The 22,733-nt window shown below is 59.3% G+C and overlaps 1 protein-coding gene across 1 annotated transcript in view; it reads right to left on the reverse strand.

Annotated features, from left to right (window-relative positions):
- Window positions 1-1,331: 1,331 nt before the first annotated feature.
- The window catches only part of LOC122378639 (plexin-B-like), a 65,600-nt gene continuing 44,198 nt past the window's right edge, over window positions 1,332-22,733 (reverse strand). The window contains 8 exon segments of the mRNA XM_043359893.1: window positions 1,332-1,859; window positions 2,156-2,298; window positions 2,789-3,524; window positions 4,107-4,763; window positions 6,191-6,272; window positions 6,274-6,683; window positions 11,552-11,917; window positions 21,743-21,875. Coding sequence (XP_043215828.1) covers window positions 1,347-1,859; window positions 2,156-2,298; window positions 2,789-3,524; window positions 4,107-4,763; window positions 6,191-6,272; window positions 6,274-6,683; window positions 11,552-11,917; window positions 21,743-21,875 — 3,040 coding nt within the window. The 3' untranslated portion in view covers window positions 1,332-1,346.

Here is a 22,733-nt window from a genome sequence, read left to right on the forward strand (position 1 = left end):
GGCGAAACCGAATAGTATTATCGTCGTACTTTGTCGGTGTACTTTTCCAAAGTACACCAAGAATATATTCACTTGGTGAATCGGGCCCAGACAGTAATAATCACACTTATCGGTGAGACAGACCACCAATCTGCGCCTACGTACGAACACCACGGGATCCTGCTTCATTACAATTAGAAGCAGCCCGTAACCAGTCGAAGTCAGTGAGGGGACCGGCCGTGCGCGGCCATGTGCATACGTAAAACTTTGGGCTCTAAATTCTACCATAGATCAGGAATTGCGCGGTCGGAGGATAGAGGGCAGGGCCAACGCAACAAGCTCTGCTTAGCGGGGCTCTGTCCTTGTGAATCCTTCCATTCAAAAGATTCGTACTAAATTTATAAAAAAAAGAATATCCGAGACACGGAATTGGGCGCCTGAAAAGACGACATGTAACATATTGCTGAGCGACAAAAATGGTTAAGGTCAGGTAAACAAAATAAACAATTGATAACAGGCCTAAGTAATCGGGTAGGTACCAATGTGCTCACATTGCATCCATGTTTCGTTTACACATTTGCTTTTATGTGCACTGACACCTTGAACTAAAAATTCGTTTGCCTTTTGGCTATTGCCGGCCCCCCCAGTAGTGACTTTTTGCCCTGACTGGGGGGGCCAGGCCGATGACTGCGGGGGTTTGGCCCCCCCAGTTAACATGTTAGACGAGGCCTTGCTAGTGACGACATTGAGTTAAGGGCTGAAGAGAAAAGCAACGTGACTTGGTGAACATTAAAAACCCAGTGCTTCAGACCAAATCGACCAACTAATCTAATCTCACTGGGCGTGACACTTGTAAAGGGACTTGTCAATGCGCAAAGACGCGTTGCAATGTGAAATATGCAGCGCCGTCGCCGGGGAAGCGGGAAGACGTGACGCTCATACGGCGCGTGCAGAGCCGAGCGGTGATGAAGAGCGAGAGGGGAGACAGAGGCGCGGAAGGACGCGCTACCCGTCAGCCCCTGCAGACGGCGCACGGAGGCACAAAGGACGCACAATGCACGCTACTGCAGTGAGCAGCGTGCGGTAAACAGCTATCATTACATCAGCGAGGGTTGGCAATACAAAGCCCGCGCAGGCATGTGGTATGTAAACGCTCTGTGAACGTAGGCACACCCATTATCCACAAGTGTGTACACACACGAACTGATAATCCGACGGGAAAACAAACCACTCGAAGGAGTCGGACTTGATAACTGATTCATATCACACCCAAGTGGCAGTCAAGTCAGCTGATCAAACACCGAACGCTAGCCCGTCCCCTCACCCTACCTTTGTCACCCTACATTGACCCGGTCTTCCCGGTTCCCCTACTCCCCACTCGTTCCGTTCGTACTCACCACAATGCTGTGTGGGATCTGCTCTCGCAGCAGGCGCTCCTCCGACAGCGAGTAGCGCGCGTCGTGCGTCAGGGCGTCCACGGGCCCCTTCTCCACCTGGTGTTTGATGGCGGCCGTCAGCAGGAACAGACTGGCGGCAGACTCACTGCGCAGGTGGTCGTACAGACAGAGCGCCATCCAGTTGGTGAGGAACTTCTCTACCACGCTCTCAGTGCGGCGCAGCATAAGCTGCGGGTACTTGGAGTTGATGGACTTGTCGATGAGCCTCAGCAGCAGGAGGCGAAGGATCTCCGTGGCGTACTCCATCTGGGACATCAGGATGACCATGAGCAGGGAGGCCACGTTGACCTTGTCACGGATGCTGAAGGACTTCTGAGACTCGAGAACCTCGATGAAGGTAAGCAGGAAGTAGCGGTTGTTGATGAGCTGCTCGAACTGCTGCATGGCCGTGTCGAAGTTGGTGCGCGTGCCGTTCAGTCGCAGCTGCCGGGGAGGGGAGTGTCAGACTCGGGCGAAAACCGTGACGGGCGCCAATCGCGATCAAAGCCGAGACCATAAAAACCGACCGCGGCTGTTTACACACATTCGGCCCCGTGAGCACGCTCAGACATAATTGACACGCCCGTCGGCTTGAAAGAACGCCACAGCTTCGTCAAAGGGAGTCTTAATCGATACCCGACGCCGACGTTCCCTTGGGCCTCGATAAAAACTCGGCATAACAACAGACGATCGAGTTCGCCATGGGGCGGCAGCGGTGGCGAGGGCGGAGGAGCTCTTACCTTGGGGTCGCCCAGGATCGGGTGGTCGGTCACCCCCGGGAAGAACACCTTCATGACGAACGTGCGGTGGTCGAAGATGGGGATGCCGGTCGACTCGAGGTCGGCCGTGAGGTCCGTAATGTCCGTCTGAAGTTCGGCGAACGCTGTCGGAGCAAGGCGGGTTAGTTTTACCGAAGGCTGGATCACTCTGAGAACGATTGGCGGCGACGAGCAGTCTGCACGGCCTGGCGTTTCCTCAGTAAACATGTTCTCAGTCGAGCCGATCCTGACCACGATCCAAAAACACCCGACGGCCACAAAGTTTGGCCCTCGGACGGCCAGTCAGGGACTGCCGGCCCGAAATGTAGTTGCAGACTACGTAGCTAGACAAAGTTAGCGTTAGTGTGCCTGTGCATTATGGGCATTCGTTGGGGTCGTAGTTTTCACGTTGATTGCTTTGCTATTGAAAACGATTGCAGTGTAACTCGGACTGTTATGCATTCACTAGCTCGGACTGTTATCCTTTCACAATGATTGAAACGTCAGGAAGCAAACAGTCAAACAGGTTTTAGCCTAGCTAATAAGAGCAACATGTCCTTAAACAGCATGACAGGCATACTAAGAACTCCCTTATTATCTCGTTGTTCGTCTCACCTTGTTTACACTCCATGCGCACATTGCTCTCGAGCGTGTCCATCTGGATCTGGATCCTCTTGTACTCGCGCTCTGCCTGTGTCGACTTGCGCCGGTACACCACCAGTATGACGACGGACAGCAGCACGAGGAACACGCCCGAGGCGGCGATCCCTCCGACCACCTCCGGCGGGAACGTGTACGGCTTGATCATCTCATAGCGCAGCAGGCCGAGCGGGAAGCGGAGGTTTTCGCCGACCCTGACCACCACCAGGGGCACGCCCTCGGGAGTCTGCCGGCCCAGGTCGTCTGTCCCCGGCGGCTGGACGGCCGGGGGACTGCACACTAGCTGGCTAAGCGCCAGGGAGGTGACGTTGCAGGAGTGGGTGCCGATGAGGACCCGGATGTCACTCTCGTCAGCGGCCAGGTTCAGGTTCTGGCCCTCGATGACGAGAGTGTCGCCCTTGTAGAGCTTGACGCGGCCCGGAAACGGCATGACTACCGGATCTTGGACGTAGAGCAGGACGCTGTTCATCGGAGCGCGGTGCTGCTTTAGGTTGCGCACACTCGCGACGTCGTCCATGACAAAGCCGATGTTGAGACTGAGAACGTCGTCGTTGGGCGGCCGTGGCGAGCGGGCGAACTTGGATGGAGGCTTGTCGGGGCTGCGCCGCTGCCACCCGAGACCTCTCACGGCGCGCGGGTCAACGGGAGGCGACGGGCACTGCATCTGGGTGTTGCTGAGCACGCGGCAGACCTGGGGGAGGGCAGGGGAGGGATGAGACGCCGAACCGGCTGGCAGCGCGCCCGACACGCCTGATAGACGGCCGACGGAACACGAGCGTGTCATGTGGGCTCAAAGGCTGCATGAAGTCGATAGGCGCGCTCGATATATCGAGCATATGGTATCATAAGCGGGGCGGGCATTATTCATCTGGCGGCCATCAGGCCGAGTTACTTAGGCTGCAGTCTGCTCATCCGCGAGAGAATATAAATCAGGGCCCGGTCGGCGCTAATCAGGCAAGATGGCGTCGGACCGATGATTAGCCGCGGTTTAAGCCGGCCGACGTGGCCCGATAAATCACGAGCCTCGCTCCGGATACCCGAGACAGGGCACTTGCATCGGACCAGCACTAAAACGGACCGTGCCGATCGTGAATGCATGCATGCTGATAGCGCTACGATAAATCGACATCAACGAGAGCAAAATGTGCGATAGGCAGTGAAAGTTTCCGTCTAATAGAATCGAACTCATGACCTATGGTCTGGAATTAATCTTCATCGCCTGGACGACCGGCTGTGGTAGGCTGACGGCCCCACAATCCCTTGTGCTACGTACCGTGACGTTGAGAGGCTGCTCCTGGTCGTCTAGGAAGACAGTCATGAGCGGCTTCTGGATGGCATCCAGGTTCGTTCCGTGCACCATGATGAGGCGTCCCCCAGACTCGGGCGATCGCAGCGGTTTTATCTCCTGCACCCCCGGGTCACTGGTGTAGTTGAACGGGTTTCCGACTAGCGTCCGGTTGGCGGCGTCAATCTGCAGGGTCAGTGTGCGCACGGAGCGCGTGCCGTCCGAAGGTGCGGTCACGCAGCTCAGCTGGCCCGGCCCCTGGGTGACCGCGCACGGGAGGTGGTCCAGCCAGACGCGCACTCGCGACCCGACCGTCAGGTGGCCGCCGGAGAGGGTGAGGCGCGTACCGCCACTCTCCGGGCCGATGCGCGGGTGCACGTCGAACAGCTGGATGTCGTGGTAGCTGTACTTGACGGCCGACTCGTCGAAGCCGGCGTCGTTGCCGACAGCGACGGCGACGTTCATGGGGTGCGGCGCGGCGCCGGTGCGGCAGACGATGCGCACCGACACTTGGTACTCGACCAGGGTGCACGGCACGCCGCCCACGCGGATCCTGTCTCGCACGTCCTCGGCGCTGCGACCCAGGTTGGATCCCTCGATGGTGAGCAGGGTGCCGCCCTCGACGGGTCCGCTCAGCGGGTAGATCTGCCGGGTGCCGGGTGTGGGTCAGACGCGGGTCACATGTCAAAGGTCAGAGGTCAGCGCAGGGTCACCGGTACGGCGCGTATCTGATTATAGGGCAGGGTGAGCTGGAACACACGGCCGACTCGAGATAACACCAGACGTAGAACACGTGTTCGAATTGAAACGCCGTGCGCGATGAATACACTTGAGGCGACGTTATTGCAGGTTATAATGAATAAATAAGCAAGCGCAGGCGAAAAACACTGAGTCGCTGACGTAACTAAGCGACGCCATTGCGTCACTATAACGGTCCGGAAACGAGGGACGACCATAGGTACCCCAATAAATCGATGTCGTTCGCATTCCTTCAGTCGAGACACGTCGCGACCCTAATGGGACGCTGAGTATGGCTATCCCCGGGGACGGAGCGGCGCCCTCCCGGCGCGGCGGACGGGCCGGGTCGCCGCCAGAGACCCACCTCAGCGCACGATCCTATCGCCCGCCCCCGAAAAAGGCCGCGACGCAATCGACGCACTGATCGCCGGTAAAAACCGGCCCTCTGTATGAGCGATACACGAAAACACGACTAAAGCGACGTGTCGCAGGGGTAATTACCGGTTCACACGGCTGCGACACGCCATCCGGCCGGGCAGCTGCCGCGCCGCCCCACCACCATTTGCACTTCAAACGGCTCGGATATGGCAGCCGCGCTGATTTGTAGGCTGCCATATGAGATTCGACGGCTATTGACTAAACAAGTGGCCGCGTGTCGTAAACAGTATGGAAATCGGTGGCGCCGATCGGACGTCAATATGTAACGACGGGCCGCCGCAGCTGCCCCGTTCTTGGCTGAGGCTGCGGGCGACGCCCTCCAAAATGATGGTGGTATCGCTTTTTTGTGCGCTGTATCTTTATGAATGGCAGGGGAATGTCGTCTATGCTAAAATGTTTTAATAAAATAGAAGAGGCAGCGTGACTGATGATCCAATGGCAAGCATGTCAGCGGGCGAGCCGCTCTAGGTTACGATGTTCTCCGAAAGAGGAATGATATTCCATTCAAGCTGCACCGAGGGATGAATGCCTCGGCATGCTCGATGCCCATTCACGCTTGCTCAGTTCCTATCAGTTCTCATCTCTCGAGAGCTGAGCAGAGCAAGCAAGCTCGACTGCGACATGACTGGAATCTGCACAGAGGAGACGGAGCCACTCGGCAGCGGCGCGAGCCACGCACAAAAACCGGTCCACCCTCCCGACCACCGGGCCAGCCGCGCAGATCCGCGGCGATACGCCGAGCCGCCGACCGAGCGCGGCGCCGACCGGAGCAGCTCGGCACACATCAGCGTATATCAGCGCCACATCAGCATAGATCAGCGTTAGATCAGCATAGATGGGTCTCGACGCGACGTCGCGCGCGGGCGGCGCGCACGCAGACGACGTTCGCTACTCACCAGGTCGATGCGCGGCTTGGGACACTCGAGCATTGGCCTCTGACGACAGTCAGCGCTGTGCGAGCACGTGCCGTCACACCACGCACTTGTAGCGCGCGTCGCGGGTGACGCACAGCGAGCAGTCGGCGTGGCCGCGGTGGCTGCCCAGCACGCCGCACTTGTAGAGCGTGATGTTGGTGGCGTCCACAAGATGATCGCCGTCCCAGACGACTGTCAGTTTGGCAGAGATCTCCCGTTCATCGGCCTGGTAGGAGTAGGTCGTCTTCTCGCAGACAACGAACTGGCCGCTCTCGACGCGAGCCGGCACGCGCATCTTGGCGCCCTCGATGTCGACGATGCAGTGGAAGGCGGCATGTCCAGGCTCTGGTCGCGGCAGGTTCTCCGCCTCGAGAACGACCTGACTTCGCTGGCCGTTCGGCAGCAGGGTCGGCGTCGACTTGGGCTTGAAACGCGGGCAGAAGGCGGCGCCGTGTGTGATGAGACGAGCCGGGTTCTGCGTGGAGAGAGACGGGAGAGGGTCAGTTAGAGACGGGAAGTGGGGTCAGTGAGGGAAGAGGAGAGAAGGAAGTCTGAAGAGCGGGTGGGTCGTGGATGGGAGGTAAGTGTACATTTAAGGGGAGACGTACGACATTTATCACAGGAGCTGGCATCAGTGTCATGGTTAGAAATGTCGAAAAGACCCTTTGAGGAGCAACATGAAAACAGAGCAGCAGAGCTAATATTAGTAGCTGATAGAACAAGTGGCAAGTTATACGAGTATCTGTTAGATTTGAAGAAGGTTGAAGCGGTATTAGTATAACATCAGTTACACAAAGCTCCAGAGATCGTCTTAAATCCAACCACCTGGAAGCGTAACATGCTACGTCTTGTGCGAACCAAACAGCATGCATGACCTTCTGCGACTTCTCAGCTTCTGCGACATTCTGCGACTTCTCAGCGTCACCGACATGCTCGTGTCAACAGTGAACAGGGCTGGTCATCAACAGAAGACATCATACAGGCTGCGCAGGGCACACAGCACTACCCGAGCGATTACAATGATAGACAGTCTCCGGAACAGCGGGGACCGCGAAGGACATGAGACAGGCGGTCCAGGGTGACGTCAGGTGATGGTGACGGGTGTCGCTACCGGGCGAGTACCCTGCACGGAACATCAGTCCAAGGACGGGCCTGGGCACTCGGCGCGCCCGGTCAATGATCGTGAAACGTCGACGTCGTGTCCCGGGTGGCTCTAGCCCGCCCTATCCCGGCAATCAATCACCCAGCGATGTCAGCTCGGAGTGTGTGGACCGGACCGTTGCGTCACCACCAGCAATACGACATTGCCACGCGGCAATTCAGCATAGCGTATGCTGTGTCGGGACGGGCGACTGCGTAGGCCCGTCTGTGGTGAGCCCTCCCCCTCCATCCCTCCTGCCCCCCTGGCAGTCGATCGGAGCCATTCGCATCGGAGCCGCTTTCATTCGCGATAATCGCCTTTTTATGGTCGGCGTGTCAGCGGTGGGCGAATTTATCGCCAAAACGGGACAAAATCCTGACGACGCCATGAATGCGACACTGTGGTGACGGCGGTATCAGACCCATGGGACTGGTACGGAGTGGTGTCCACAGTCACACCCGGGGCCGGTACCCCGTGGTGGTACTGTACCCGAGGGACCGGTACATTATAGAGGCACCTTCATCCAGTGAGTCCCTCAACTCGGGGACCGCCTCCGAACTGGGGAAACTGAGGGAGACGGCCGAGTGGCAACCAAACAGCCGGAAACAGCCTGATTACAGGGCCGACTGGGAGCGGCGGCGACCCCGCTCGGCACGCCGGGGGGTCGGCGGGGCGCACACACCGCCGCGCCGGCCACCATTAGCGAGCGAAGGGAGCGGGAGGGGCCGCCGCCGCCGACACCGCCGCCGACCGGCCGAGTCGCTCGAACTCGCTCCCAGCTGTCACTGGCAAAATGCGATGATTGAAAGAGTTCATTTCTCAGCGCCTTTCAGTGTCGGAGCGCGGCGTGTCGCCCCAAACCGACCTGGTCACGCGAGCGGCGAAATTCGCCCGCCTGCAGAGATCGCCAGTGTTTGGCGACCACTGCGCACTGCAGCGGTGACCGATCGCTCGACCCCTGGATGCACTAATGGGCGCCGTTTTCAGGTCCACGCTTGCTGAAGTCATACGTGCCACGTTGCTGTTTCGTGAACGGATCACACGCTCGGCCTGAAGCATGGTGGTGGTATGCGAATTATCGGTGCATGAATTGCTGTAACCATGTTATCAGTGTCTTATCGGGGTGTTATTTTTATGCAGCATCGTGTAACGACCTCGTTCAGGCATTCGGTTATTTATTTTTCTCCAAAAATTGATGATGCAAGTCGTGGATACGTGTCTGAAAAGTCTGCTTTTGCATGCATATGTTTGTAATGCTGCCTGCTGGCGTGTTGGATCAATTCTGACAAAGCTGTTAGGAAGTGCCGGCTGACAGATGCTGAGTGCGCTATTAATTCTGCTAGAGCTAATCTAATAATTGCCTTCCTTTCGTCGATTCATTGTTGCTAAATCTCTGTCGCCGCTCTATCTTCGTTATGTGTCCACCGGGGAGGGTTCGGGACCGGGACTGGGGAGGGCGAGAGCCCAGCCAGGCTCTAATGGAGGTGCACCCCGGCCCCGCGCTCATACAGACCGTGATAATTTGACAAATTCGGCGACACGCTATTCCGCGAAACTTAGCCAGCAAATGAGTGGAAAATACGAGAAAATATTCACCTCGGCTACAAACCGACAATTCCGACAGCAAACGGAACGAAACTAATGCAAATGAAAACGGCTCGACGGAGCTCGTCTCCCGGTGGGGAGGGGAGCTCGACTGGGGGCGCATCGCGGCGTCTTTCTTTCTATACGACTCAGGTCACGTCGGAGTTCCATTTCGCCTGGAGCAGAAAAAGCGCCCCGGAGCAGCGGGACGGAGCGGCCGCTCTTCATCGCACGAGGGGAGCCGTGCTTCCACGGACGACGAGAGCCACTTCCAGGAGGGCGGCATGGTGCGCGCCCCAGCCAATCAACGAATCTTAATCCGGGCGTAATTTATCAGGGTGGCGGCGCGGCCGGAGAAGCGGTGCCGCGCGCTGCGGTCGCCGGCCGTGCTGTGCGCGTGCAGACGAGCGGGGAGAGCGAGAGAGCGCGACGGCGACAAGGAGGGGACGGTGGCAGAGCGGAGGGAGACTGAGCCGCGCGACGGGAGACGGAATGAGGGGACTAACGGAGACAGAAGACTGAATCAGGGAGAGCAGCGAACTGGGACTCCCGCGGCGCCGACGAGCCAGATATGAGCTGGAAACAGCGAGACGAGCTGCCGCAGGGATGGAGAAGTTGTCAATTTACATGCTCGGAAGCTCTGAGGTCCTATTGAGCGGAGGGGTATGGAGGGAGAGATGATGAGCGGCCCCTGAGCATGGAGTACCGCGCGCGAGGGGAGCTGGGGGATGCGGAGGAGCAAGCGACACTGTATTAACCCTAATGGCCGCGCCGAGTAATGATTCCCGGTGATAATTTACCCCAGTTATGATGGATTCTGCGCGGGATAGTGTTTTCCGGAGGCCGAGACGAATTATACATTCCCCTGGCCAGCGACGGGAGCGCGGGGAGCGGCGGGCACCGTTCATCTCCCGGCGCCGGCAGCGGCATCTGGCGGGAAAATTACACACCACCTGACACGGATCCACGCGCACAGAGACCGATCATTGCGATCGGTCGGCGGCGGGTCACCGCTCCCTGCATTGCTACCGAATCAAACACTTCCCAGATACCTCAGAAGGCAGAGTTCGCGGCGCGGAAACGGTCCACTGTTTCCGTTCGAGACGGCGACGGCGGCGTCTTTTTACGGCCGTCGATAAACACTCGGCCGCTGCTTTGAAATTCGGACCGGGCCGCGCCGGCTGCTGCCGTGAAGGCAGAGCCCAGCTCGGGCCGTTTTGGACGCGACCGGAGGTGCGATTGACTCGGCGTTGAGCGCGGCTCCCATATTAACCTGCCGGCTCACGGCGTCCGGTCGAATTGAAACTGTCCCCGTAAGTGACATCAGAGGTGAGGTGAGGCGCAGCGTGTCTGTGACCGCCCTGTAATCAGGGCTGGGACGGGCCGCATGCAACCCGGCGGCGGCGCCGGCGGACAGTGTGGATCCCACACCCCCAGCCCGGATAAACAGTCGTCGGACTCAGCGCGGTGGCACAGCAACACACGGAGGCGGAACGGTACGGGAAGAGAAACACGAAGAGGCACGGTATATGGCGGGACAAAACGGAGAGATGCAGGACGGAGTGCTACGGAGCCTCACAACGGAAGCGAAGAGCAGCGGGACGGACGGAAAGGAAGAACAGGGGAAGTGCACAAGGATGACGCCGGCCGGTCCGGGCGTCACGAAGCCGTGGTGGTCCATGATGTCACGATTGATGATCCGTTAAATCACGACAAAGTCACGAACCGCCTCTCGAACACAGAAACGTGTTCCGAGCAAGTTAACTAACGACTCTGATGGACTGAACGATTCTGATCGCCGGAAACCAACGCCCGAGAATGGCGGCAGCACGTTTCAATGGGAATCGCGGCTGGCCAGCACCGACGCCTCTGTTCTCGAGCAGAGGTGGCTCACGACGGCCGAATTACAACAACGCGGCGGCGGTGGAGCGGGTTTTTTCGGCGTGCGGTCCGGCCACCCCTGTCGGACCTCACGGACGGACGCGCGGCGGTCAGTCGGGGGAGGTCGATCATGGGGGGTAGCCAATGCCCAGTCGGTGGGCAAGTGAGCGTCACCACCGACCGGACGCGTCCCCTCGGCTGCCGGCAAATGGGATATGTCCGAGCCAGGACGGCCGGCCAAATGGATCGCCGCCAGCGCTGTGTGTGATCCCGACGACCGGCAGATTAATGAACCAGGAATAGATAAATAATACGCATGCATAATGATGGTATACGAGGGTGACATACATGGTGAGAGCGTGCAGACACGACCATCGAGTGGTGGATGCGTGGCAAAAAGTAATGGAAATGCAATAAGCGCTGACACAAAGAGGCAGGCTTGCAGGCAGACGCTTGCATGCGAGACAGACTGAAAAATAGCAAATCCACGTAAATCCCAGTCGACTCTTGGCGAGTGAAATGTCGCGAGGATAAACGTTTACAAGATAAAGACATCTAATTTTCAAGCAGGCCATGCAAACTACAAGTTTTCTGAAACTTCGCTGAAATTCCAACGAGGTGACGAGTGCCGTTCTGTGTAAATGCTGCAACAGCTAGCATGGCAAGACGGACATGAAAATGACGGGCGGACAGAGTAAGTCGTGACGCACCTCTGCGAGAAGTCGCATGACGCTTACGTTTTCACCGGAGACGACCGTCCGACGGCAGGAGGTGGCGTTGTGCGTGCAAATGTTGTCGTACACACACCAGTTGCACGCCCAGGCCGAGCTGGCGCAGTCGGCGCACGTGGCGTGCCGGCCGCAGTCGTAGTAGGAGAACTCGCGCGACACAAAGTCCTTGTTGGTCTCTGAGGAGCGCACGGAGAGCGGCACGGCCACGTGGTCGGCTCCGGGCGGCACGGCGGGCCGCAGCTCGGGCGGCGGCGTCTGACACGACAGGCCGGTGGCGGTGACCCGCGCGTCCGTGGGTGGCGTGCCCCCGAAGATGCACTGGTACTTTGCGCCGGGAGGCAGCGCCGGCAGCGTTCTGATGGTCAGCTCAACCTGCGGACAGAGGGAGAGAGCAGGTCAGCAGAGGGAGAGAGCAGATCAGCGGTCAGCACAAAGGGAAGATGGGGGCGTCAGCGGGCGCGGCAGAGCACTAGTTATGAGCGTGATGGTGATCGCGCCCGACGTCCGCATAGCAAACACATCAGCCTACGTATTGTTGTGACGTCATCGCTGCGAAGGACCGCAGACACCGAGAACGGACGACCAGCTTAGCAGTAAGCCCGGACAATGCGATACAAATGCGACATCACTCCTGTGGCCAAACGAACGACCATCAGCCATGCACGACCAGCGTCGAGACTGATGGCCGCTCTCAGCTTGAAGCGTCGATCGCGATGTCAATTGGTGGCGATCGTACGTCGTTTTAGGGCGGTCGTTTCACCAGGAGCCGTCGCCAGCTCTCGGTAGCTGCAGTTAGAGCCGCACGATGCGCTCATCGATGCCATCTCTGCCGTTTGCTGCGTCCCGTGCCGGCCGCTATTTTTATGGACGGAGGAGGGAGCGCGCCTCGGGCATGCTGGCGTCCGCAAAAGACTGAGGGGGAGCGGAGCGCCTCGCCGACAGAAGAAAGGCAGACGAGAGCCACCGGCCGGCAGAAATCGAGATGAATGGTGGCGCCGCGAGGAGGGCGAGGGCACGGCGATCACCGCCCGATGAAGAATCAGCAGATGCAAAACACAAAAATGGCGAGGATGAGAGATGGCTGAGAGGGAGCGCGGAGAGGAGCGCAGAGCGGTAATAATGCGGCGCGACGAGGGGCTGTCGGCAGAGGCGGCCCGACGCGTCACGGTAGCCGACATGGGCGGCTCACCCCGGCACCGGCGTTATGCTGTTTTATGTGACACGACCCTGCACCGCGTGACAGACCTCGTGAAATAAGCGGCCCATAAAACAGGCAGCCGGCACAAAAATACGGTCTCAGGTCGGACGCTATGCAAATCACACGAATGCCCACATTCATCCCGCGAATTGCCCACTGAGTTTGGCCAGAGCGCCGTACGGCAGCGGCAGATCTGACGGGCGGCGCGGCGCGACAAAGCGACCCGTCGCCACGCCGTCGTCGGCCGGCCGGCCCGCCCTCTCGACCGGTCGCTCATCTGATGGAACAAATTGCATGGTGTAGGAGTGCTGAGCGGTGCTCCCAGCTGACCCGTTAGCCGCGCTCCGCTCGTGCGGCGGCGAGTTTCCAGCCTCCCAGACGCCCTCTGCGGACGTGATGGGGCTATCGGCGCGGCGATTCAGGATGGAAGAGCCGCCCCCGTCGGACCCCGAGCCCCGCCGGAGCCATTTCCGCCGCAGAAGACAGCGAGTTGAACATCTCACTGACCTTTGCCGTGATGGGACCCATTCTGATCAAAGGAATCCCACCATTAACCGTGGCCAGTCAACACCTGCCCTCTCCGCCCACCCCGCCGCAGTGCTCAGTCCCACGGCTCCTCTGCAGTAGCTGCCTGTCACAGCACACCTCTCCTCCCGCCCACACCCTCCTCACAGCGCGGCGCCGCGGTCCCCGACCTCAGGTAGCTGCCTGGGCCCATCACCGACCCGGATTAGCATGCCCAGCGCGTAACAGTACGTTGTTGAGAGTCACGTCAACGTTGGCCGGGTGCAGTGTCGCTGCGGTAACCCCATAAATCGGCAGACGGAGCTAGTCGATGTCGAGTTTAGCGGCGCATAATCGGCAGAGGCCAGGTGCGGCGGTGCAGCGGGATCTGAGGTCTCCGAGCAGAAAGGAGTGCCGGTTCGAAGCTGTTTTCAGCCAGCGGTATCTACATACGAGCAGTGGTGTATCAATTGGTATCAGAGTTCTGAAGTATTGGCAGTTGGCACCTATCGTCACCCTTCCCCATCGAGTGCCTGATTTGATTTTAAGTTTAATCAATCTAACGTCGATTTAACAGATCGTCTGCCATTTGTAAATGATGTGTCGGGCATTCATGGGTCTACAAGTACGCATGGGGCCCCTGTTAAGTGTTAATACCCTCTCTGTCTGATAGTCCCCGATACCGTGCCGATTTAACTTTCAAGGGCCGGTAAAGTATCGCTGTTTACAGGCAGATAACAGTAACACCGCAATGTCCGGAGCTCCGTATCACTGTATTGCTGCAAAACAGCTCACCATCGGGTTAATCCACGCCAGGCTCGGATTCGCGGATCAACAAGTTTCAATTCCGCTCCAATTTCGCTCCGCTGGCGGTCGATTGGACACGACGTTGATTATCGTCGCCAAACTCCGGTCGGCAGAACAGGTGGCGTCGGCATCACAGCCGTGCCTCCCCTCCCTGTTTGTCTGCGACCCGCCCGTACACGCTCTGTGTTTGTATCGAACCGTGAGCGCCGATATCCTGTCCAAATATTAGCGGCGATGGAGGTCGCCGTGACGGCCGCGCCTGCGGTCAGGAAGTGGCTGATGAGAGGCTCTCTCCAACTGACCACGACGTCCGGTCACCAGCTCAGCTGACCGCGGGGGACTATCATTGCGGCTGGGTCCCGTCCCGTCCCTCCCCGGCCCGGCCCGGTCACATGGTTTGAAGGGACGTCCGGTGACGTCTCACGGCCAGCAGCGCGACAGAGAAACAAACACAGATCAGCCGCCCGCAGCGCAATTACACCTCTGTCGCCGGTCGGTATATTTATCATTGCTCGAATATCATCATCACGGTGACCCGGCTGATGCCAGGACGGCGCTGATGAGAGGTGGTCGGACGAGTGGGCTGCAGACTGTCAGCTGTACCACGGCGGAAATATCAGCTAGCTGATGAGACGGACGGGGACAACCCACTCAGCCTGCGCGCAACGTTGCTATCGTGTTGTGAGACACAGGTCGACTTCAGTTGCAAGCAGCAATAGAATGGTGTGCTAAGTCCCCTACGATATCTAGAGAATGGGATCTGTCTTCACAGAACTCACTGCTGTCGATAGATACATGTACCGAGGGTCAGTGTACCCATTTCCCCTCACATCTCCTCCCTGAGGTCGGCCCTGGTCGACCGGTCACCGCCGCTCGAACTAAAACGGCTCTTCACTCGAGCAATAACGGCGACAATTCGATTCAGCGGCGACAATCCTACGCGAATCTGTCAGACAGACGGCCGGCTGTCGAGTTTCGGCGAACGGAAACGACTGCAGCGATACCGTCGGCGGCGACGGAGTGCGATCGTCGAGCCCGACGCCCGCCAGGATCGTCGGCTCCGACGCCCCCTCCGACGCCCCCCTCGGAGCCCATCCAAAGTCGATATGATGACTGGGTGCGCGCAGTCTGCACCGATGCACAACAAATCGCGGTAGACACGGACAAATGACACCCGCGGCGGCGGCAATGAAAGCGATGACTCGTTTTAGCATCGAGTGCTCGTGCGAGGATGAACGGAAACGCAAGAATGCGGAAGGAAGGGTGAATAATTGATTTTGCGAGCGGCTCGACTAAAAGAGGCGGCCGTAGAGCATAAATGTGCTGAAGAGGCGCTGAGGCGGAAGGGCCGTGCAAAAAAATGGGAGTAAATCGAGCTTGCCTCGCGTCAGTGAAAAACGGGACGTGTTTTCCACGTGTTCACTCGCACATTAACGTTCCAGCTCCATGCATTTAGTGTTTTGCAGCGGTCACTTTGATGCCGCCTAGGTGTTGCTGGGGCTCGGCTCGCCCCATTTCAGAACCAGTCCATTACATAACGCTGCCTGCCTCGAGGCAGAAGAGCGGAAGGCGATCTTGGCAACAGAAGTATTTTCATCTGTGTACCTTACCGCGGCGGCCGGTGGGCTTCATCTTTGAAACACCCCTGGTCCTGTTACTGTGATATTCCACTTCAGGTATGCGCGAACTGCTCTGACCTCTTCCTTCCTATCCGTGTACCAGATCGTTCAACATCGACCGCAGAGGAAGAGGTGCCCATGTGCCAAATGTTTAGCAGCGCTAACATTTCCTCAACACATCCGAATAACGATAACAAACCCCGAGGTTGAATCCGCGGCTCCAAACTCGCCACTTTCTCGAACACAGACATAAACGTCACCGCTCCCGGTGTGTGGGCCGCTGCAGCAGGCGTCAGTAAGTGGCCCCGCCGGCAGCCAGGTCGCCGGTAATTTGCCACTGACACCCGACATCGATTGTGGCGATTTACGGTGTCGGCGTCGACACAACAATGCAGCGCGCACGGACCGGCGGCGACGGCGGCGGCGCGGCGCGCACGACAGGCCGTTTCTCACACGTCCGGCGGTATAATGTCCGGCACCCTCCAACCCGACCCGGCGCGGTAGGCGGGTCACGAGAGCCACGACCGCCAGTCGACGGCATGAACACGCAGGTTGGCATAAACACAGGCGCGCGATAACAGAGGAACGGAAGGACTGTCCGACGCTGGGACACTGGTCGCCAACAGACCAGCCGCAGACGGCCGGATGTGACTGCTCCGGGATGGCCCACGAGCTTGCACGAGTGGGACCATGCAGCAGACGACGGGTGCGGTTCATCCCCGAAAGGCGCCGGACGAAGAGGTACAAGGTGACGACACGACAGTCGACAGCCGTCTGCCGCCGCCGGAAAGGATGCACCATGCCGAGCTGTCAGCGGACACGATGCAACGAGAGGTGAACGTTGTGGTGTGGATCGGTCGCCAGCCGCGCTCGATTAGGGCTGGAGAAGGGTGCTCTGGCGCGGCGTGTGGGGTCCCGCCGTTCCTGATGAAACGTCCCATTCGCAGCCTGTTGGGTGCTCAATGGTCGTCCGCCAGACCCGTGCCCAGCGGGTTTTAATAGCTGGCAGTGACATTAGTGCGGTCTTAATGTATTCGTCAGTGTTTTATAACAGCGGCGATGGGCTTCCGAGCCATGAAAGCCAATGGCAGCAAATCACACATTGACATGTTCACTGCCGCTGGTCGGGTCGGCAACGGCGGCCGGCCGCGCGAGAAATAGGCTCGCATGCAAACTGGCACTTAGATTAGGAAAGATATCACACGGGCCCGGGCCGCGTGCGTGAAGCGCTCATGACCGTAATGTAATTTCTCGTCTGAGTTATGGGATCGTTTGTCAAATGGGCGCATTAGTGCGCGGCGGGCGTGGCCCGGCGGCGTGGATGGACTGGGGAGCGACAGCGGAGCGGTGGTGGTGCCGGCGGCGGTGCGGTGCAGGTGCGAGCGGGGTGCGAAAGCGGCACCCACTCCGCCACCGACCGCGCACCCCGCCTCCAGCCGACGACTCTGGAAATCTCCGCGGTTTGTCCTGCAACAGTGTACTCGTGCGCGGACGAAGGGGCGGCGACCGTGAACCGCCAGTCAACCGTGAACGCAGTCCGGCCGGGGCTGATACGCGGACGGCCGCGGCAGGTGCTGCGTTGCATCGACATGTTTGCGTTCGGAGGTCGAGCGTGCAGTGACGCTAGGTGCCGAGATGGGCTGGCCGCGCTCGACTGGTGCGCAGCCCCGAGCACGTGCTGTCCGGCCTCGGCAGGAGGTGTTGAAAGGTCTGTCTCTGCCGGTGGGAGAGTCGACCGGACCCCCGCGCCGGACGGCCACAGATTCCTGGCCCTCAGAGCCAGACAGACTCCGGTCGAACCATCCCCAGCAGACGAACCTCCGACCGCCCCTCCAGACAGCGCCGTCGCCGCCGTCGTCGGAACCGACAGCGATTACGGCAATTATAACATGTGCGCCGCGCGGCGACCGGCGACGACTAATGGCCGTCAGTTTCCCCGCTCCACTGGCGACGGGAGCCCTCGGGTCCTCGTCCGCTCCCCTCGGCAGCTCGCCGCGGGGCGCCCCGGGAGCCGATCAAGCCCCGGACCGAATAATGGCGCTGATTGCGCCGCATTCGCGGACATAATGCGTTTAGCAGTTGCAGAGGTTGCAAGTTTGTACTGTGTAGTCGTCTAACGAACCGTGTCGGGCGCCGCAAATCGGCCGTCGCAGTCAGCGCCGCGTGAACGGCCCTTAGGAAAATCCGGCGCGGCGGGAGGGCGCCGGCGGCGCTTTCAGCACCCGCTGCGGGACGCTGGGGCAGGGCGGCTGGGGCTGACGACCCGACCGACAGAGGTCACCGATGGCCGCAGGCGGCCAACCGCGCCGCTCTTTGATGTGAGCATCAACGGTGCAAAGAGTACGGCCACGGTATTACGAGCAGTTGGAAACTTCATCGCACATCGCGCCATCAAAGACGAGCGCTGATCAAAGCGGCGAATTCCCGAGCCCGTTGATGTTTTCGCTCGATGTTGGTAAGCGCCGACCGGCAAAATATTCTGCGTGGCGAGATTGGGCTGCTCCGGCTCGATGAAATATCCATGAGATCTGCTCTGCCGCCGGGTGCTCCGATGACACTTGCACGCCCCACTCCATATATTCTCGGGCCATCGATACCGCCTTTCCGCGCCGCCGCTGATCAGTAGGCGCCAGGCCCCGATTAGGGCACGCTGCCGGCCCGCCCGCCGATGACTTATGTTGCACTGGTTGACTTCAAACGAGGAAATTCTGCCTCGCTGGAATGCCGCCGACCATGGCTGTCGCCGCGGTCTCCGGCCGCGTTGAGCCGATACTTCTTCGGGTGACGTGTCTGCAATACGGCCGCCCATCTGTCTGCCGGTGTCACAGAGCGCCGGCGAGCTGTTTGATCTCCATTTCAGCGTTGGCCGGCGGCGCTGGCGGCCGGCGATCCTCCAGTGAGCCCCAGACACGATCCGACCGCCAATCGCTCCCCCGGCGCGGCGACCGCGGCCCGGAATCGCTCCCCGGACGGGTCATCATCCCCACACCGCCGGTCCGCCCCTCCGACCCGCGCCCAGCCGCCGCCGACGGCCAAAGTCGGTCCGTCGTCGACGCCAAGGGGGAGGGGACCAATCGCGGGGACCGGGACCGATGGGGGGGGGCAGTCGTGCCCAAATCCGGCCGCCACTGTCGATCATTAGTTGCGGGGCGTCGCTCGGGCCCCGCGGGCGCGGGGAGACACACAAAAGCGGCCGCCGCGCGCCTCCGCCGTTGCCGTCGACGTCTTTTCATGAGGGAGCGCGGCCATGCCGGTAATTAGTCTCATTATCGAGCGGCGGCGGTCGGTATCGGTGTGCCTCGGATCATTGACGGTACGGCGCCGCTGACGACCGCCGCCTCAGATACGCGCCTGACACGCACCGGCCGCACGACGGACCACTCACGCAGACGGCTTCCGCGCGTGGAGGGAGTGGACAACAAAGAGGCCGAGGTTAGGAGGGAGGGAGCCTTGGTGGTCTTCGTAAGCGCTGAAGTGCCCTAGCTCAGCACCGCGCAATCAATGCGTAAGAGCGAAAGTGGATTTAGGGCGCTGTTCTGGAGACCCAGTGCCGACTGCATTGTTCCGAGCTGAGTGATGGCATAAAAATAGCTGTCAGTGCCATGTGTCGTTTCGAGGAAAATCGTACTTCACTTCCAGAAGCTCGGTGACCCGTGCAGAGTCGGAACAGGACGTGAAATGTTTCCGACCGGATGGCGCCTCTGAACTGGAATTCACGGTTCTGACGAATGACAACGGACATTCCATGAGCGTCTGTCAGTCAATTCAACGATTCAACACACAAGTTCAGTTCACAGCGGTCAGCGATTCAAAGGATCCAGCGACGAGGAAAGGCTGTCAGTCAATATCAAACAACTGCACCATTGATCTTCATCCATCTGGTATCGTTCTTAACAGTCAGTAACTTCGCTCGTCTTAACGGTCTAAGGCAGGAAAGAACAGGTCAGGACAGGTCATCAGGGCAGGGCAGGACAGGACAGGACAGGACAGGGCAGAACAGGACAGGCCAGGCCAGCAGGCCAGGAAAGGACAGGTCAGTCCCTGACCGGTACAGAGCACCGATAGTGTGTTTCGGCTGCATGTATTGGTGACGTTCGTCATCGAGTCACCATACCGATATCCCTTGTGACATACCGGATGCTCAGTCTGCTGTTCAACCGGACGTAATGAGATACTGGACAATGGACATGGGAGCACTGAGCCACTTGGCAACCAAGCTCACAGTCACACATGCTGGTGGTCCATCCGGGAAGGCTTATAAGACCTAAGACCTTATTCGGACCTTAGGACCTTTACTGGAGGATCTTAGGAATCTCTGGTTGTCTAATGTCCTCGACACTGAATATCCGGAGATTTTGAATTCCGTCAAATGTCAGCGACTCTTGTGATTTGTATGAATTCCAGGACTCGACAAGCTCTCGGTAACAAACGGATCTTTCGTCTCTTGGACCGTTCGACGGGGTTTGCAACGCGAACGCACACAATTCTGGCAGTTTCCTCGCGAGTTTCGTGATCTCCACTTCGGACGCTTCTCCAGGAGACCGCCGGCCGTTGACGACACGATCAGCTGCTCTCAGCGTCAGACGAGGGGCGGCGATCTGCCAGGTGCCGATAGTTCCGATGGAGGGACGGGTGTAAGCGGCGGCAGCGGCCGGCACTTGGTGGCAGGCGGCACCTCCGTCACGCGGCGCCGCCCCTCCGCTCATGTATAATGGATGTGTGTGGCCGCGCCGCTTGTCGTCGCTGCAGACTATAGTGGCGCGGGCGCAATATCCGGCGCATCGGCCACGCCGCGCCGTCGGCTTCCGGACGTCGGCGACGGGTGGGCGGAAGGGTGAGGTGGGGTCGGTCAAACCACCGGCGGGTGGTGGCTGGTGGCCGGCGAATCGGCAAAGTTAGGGAGTTCGCTGACTGCGAGAGAGAGAGAGAGAGAGAGAGAGAGAGAGAGAGAGAGAGAGAGAGAGAGAGAGAGAGAGAGAGAGAGAGAGAGAGAGAGATTCACGGGCTCTAGGTATTGAACTGGATTGGCCAGACGCTTTAACGCTCGCACTGGAGGGTCATTGATCAGATAAATGCCCAAAATAAAGTACTAGATGAAGGTCATTAAAGGCCCTATACCGACAGCAAGACGGGCGAACTGTGGACTCCTTTCCGGGAATGAAATCGAGACACGCCTGCCTGGAGGGGCAGCGATAAGTTTTAAAAGACTCGGGGAAAGTTGGAATTGCTTGATAGCTCAGCTGTCGCTGGGGCTTACGTGACTGGAGGATTGCTCCTGAGTCGCCCTACCGCCCAGCTGCAGACTGGGGATAAGGTCAGTGTCCATGGGACTGACAGTCTCTAAGTAAAGAGTTGGGACGAGTCACATTTACATAGCAACTGGAGCCTAGACGGTTAGACGGTCGTTGGTCAGCCAGTACCCTTTACATGATGAACATCAGGGCAGATATAGATTGTGAACATTTCGCCGAAGACATTTATCCAAAACCTCCACCGTGGGTGGAGAGTTCGAGCTCCGATTGACCGAGTTGGCCGACTTGAAGAGCGTCCGCCGGCGGTGGAGCGGCGGGCTGTCAGCACCAGCCGGGGGCGCCGGCTGCGCCCGACACCTGACGCCCTCGCCGCCGACACCTCGGTCCATCCATCCATCGAGCAACTCCGCCCACGAGCAGTGACCAGCGCGGCCGCCCGAGCCTGCGGGTGCGGCGTGCAGCCGAGCGTCCAGTCCCCAATCCGTACTCCCCTTCACGCGTAGCGAACCCTTTTCCCGCTGACCGCTCGAGGTATTAGCTAAGGTGACCGGCAACACCACCTGTTCCTTCCTCTTCACTGCGTTCCCTCTCCCTTTCTGTCATTCACAACTCGGTTGTCACAGTTGTCAGACAGTCAACACAGTTGTCGAGTTCCCACAGCTACCAACTCCCACCCCATTGAACTTCAGACGATCAATGGCACCGCCACACAGCACGTAACCGCGTACCGTGACGGATCGCCCACCCCGTGACGAATCGCCCACCCCGTGACGGTCCCTCGTCCCGTGTCGGATCAGCCCCTGTCCCCTAAACTCACCGTGACGGTCTGATCGACGGGGATCCTGTCCGGCAGCACCTGCTCGAAGTCGATACACTGCTGGCCGGCTCCGAACGTCAGCCATCGAGGCGAGCTCTGCTGTGCCTTCTGACACTCCGAGCGGATCGTACATCTGCGGAGAGAGAGGGGCGAGGTCAGTCTTCGGCCGGACACAGGGGAAGGGGTGGTGCTCGGTTGTAACATGTCAAGCGGCGGAGGAAACTCGCGCGGGTTCCGATGGTGCCTGGGTGGTGCGTCGTGTCACGGGGCGAGACTGCGAGAGCTGAGGGCGAGAGCGGAGGTCGGCGCGACCGCAGAGGACGGGTGACATGACAGAGATCGAGCTGAGCCGACAGCGGACACGTCGGAACATCGCAGGACGTCCGGCGACAGACGGGATAAAGGTGGAGCTGACAGGTCTCACAGCCGTCACCCGGCGACCGATGAGGACGCTGGACGGGTTTTGTGCGTCTGGACCGGACCGAAGAGCAGCTGACAGCGTGCGAGTGTAGCAAAAACCTCGGAACGTAGCAGAAATGGCTAAACACAGCAGTGTTTGTCCAGAAAATGTGACGTGCGAGCGTCCCGCTTTGTTCTGTAGACTGTGTTTATCAGAATTACTCTGAGAAAAGCTGAAAACTGACGCATTGCAGCAAGGTCGGACTGCACAACTCTAAATGCTGAGTCAAAAGCTTGCAGTTGAAAAACAGCCATTCACTCCGACCACATTCAACAGCGGGAGAGCGGGCGCGCGCACAAATCACGATGCGCCGAGTCGTCTCCGCTGCACACTGAGGCAATGAGCCGGCGCCGCCGAGACCCATAACGCATCACAATGCAAGGCCGGGGCGGCATTAGCCCTAATCCGACGCACGGTCGGCACGCGTCGCTCGCCCGAGGACCGTCTCAGGGCGGGCGGCGAGCCGTTACGACGCACAGGTCACGCACGGACTAGAGGCGGCTGCAAGGTCGTCCGAGCACCGCTCGTCCC

This window comes from Amphibalanus amphitrite, unplaced genomic scaffold (genome assembly GCF_019059575.1).
Source record: "Amphibalanus amphitrite isolate SeventyFive unplaced genomic scaffold, NRLGWU_Aamphi_draft 000062F_arrow, whole genome shotgun sequence".
NCBI lineage: Eukaryota > Metazoa > Arthropoda > Thecostraca > Balanomorpha > Balanidae > Amphibalanus > Amphibalanus amphitrite.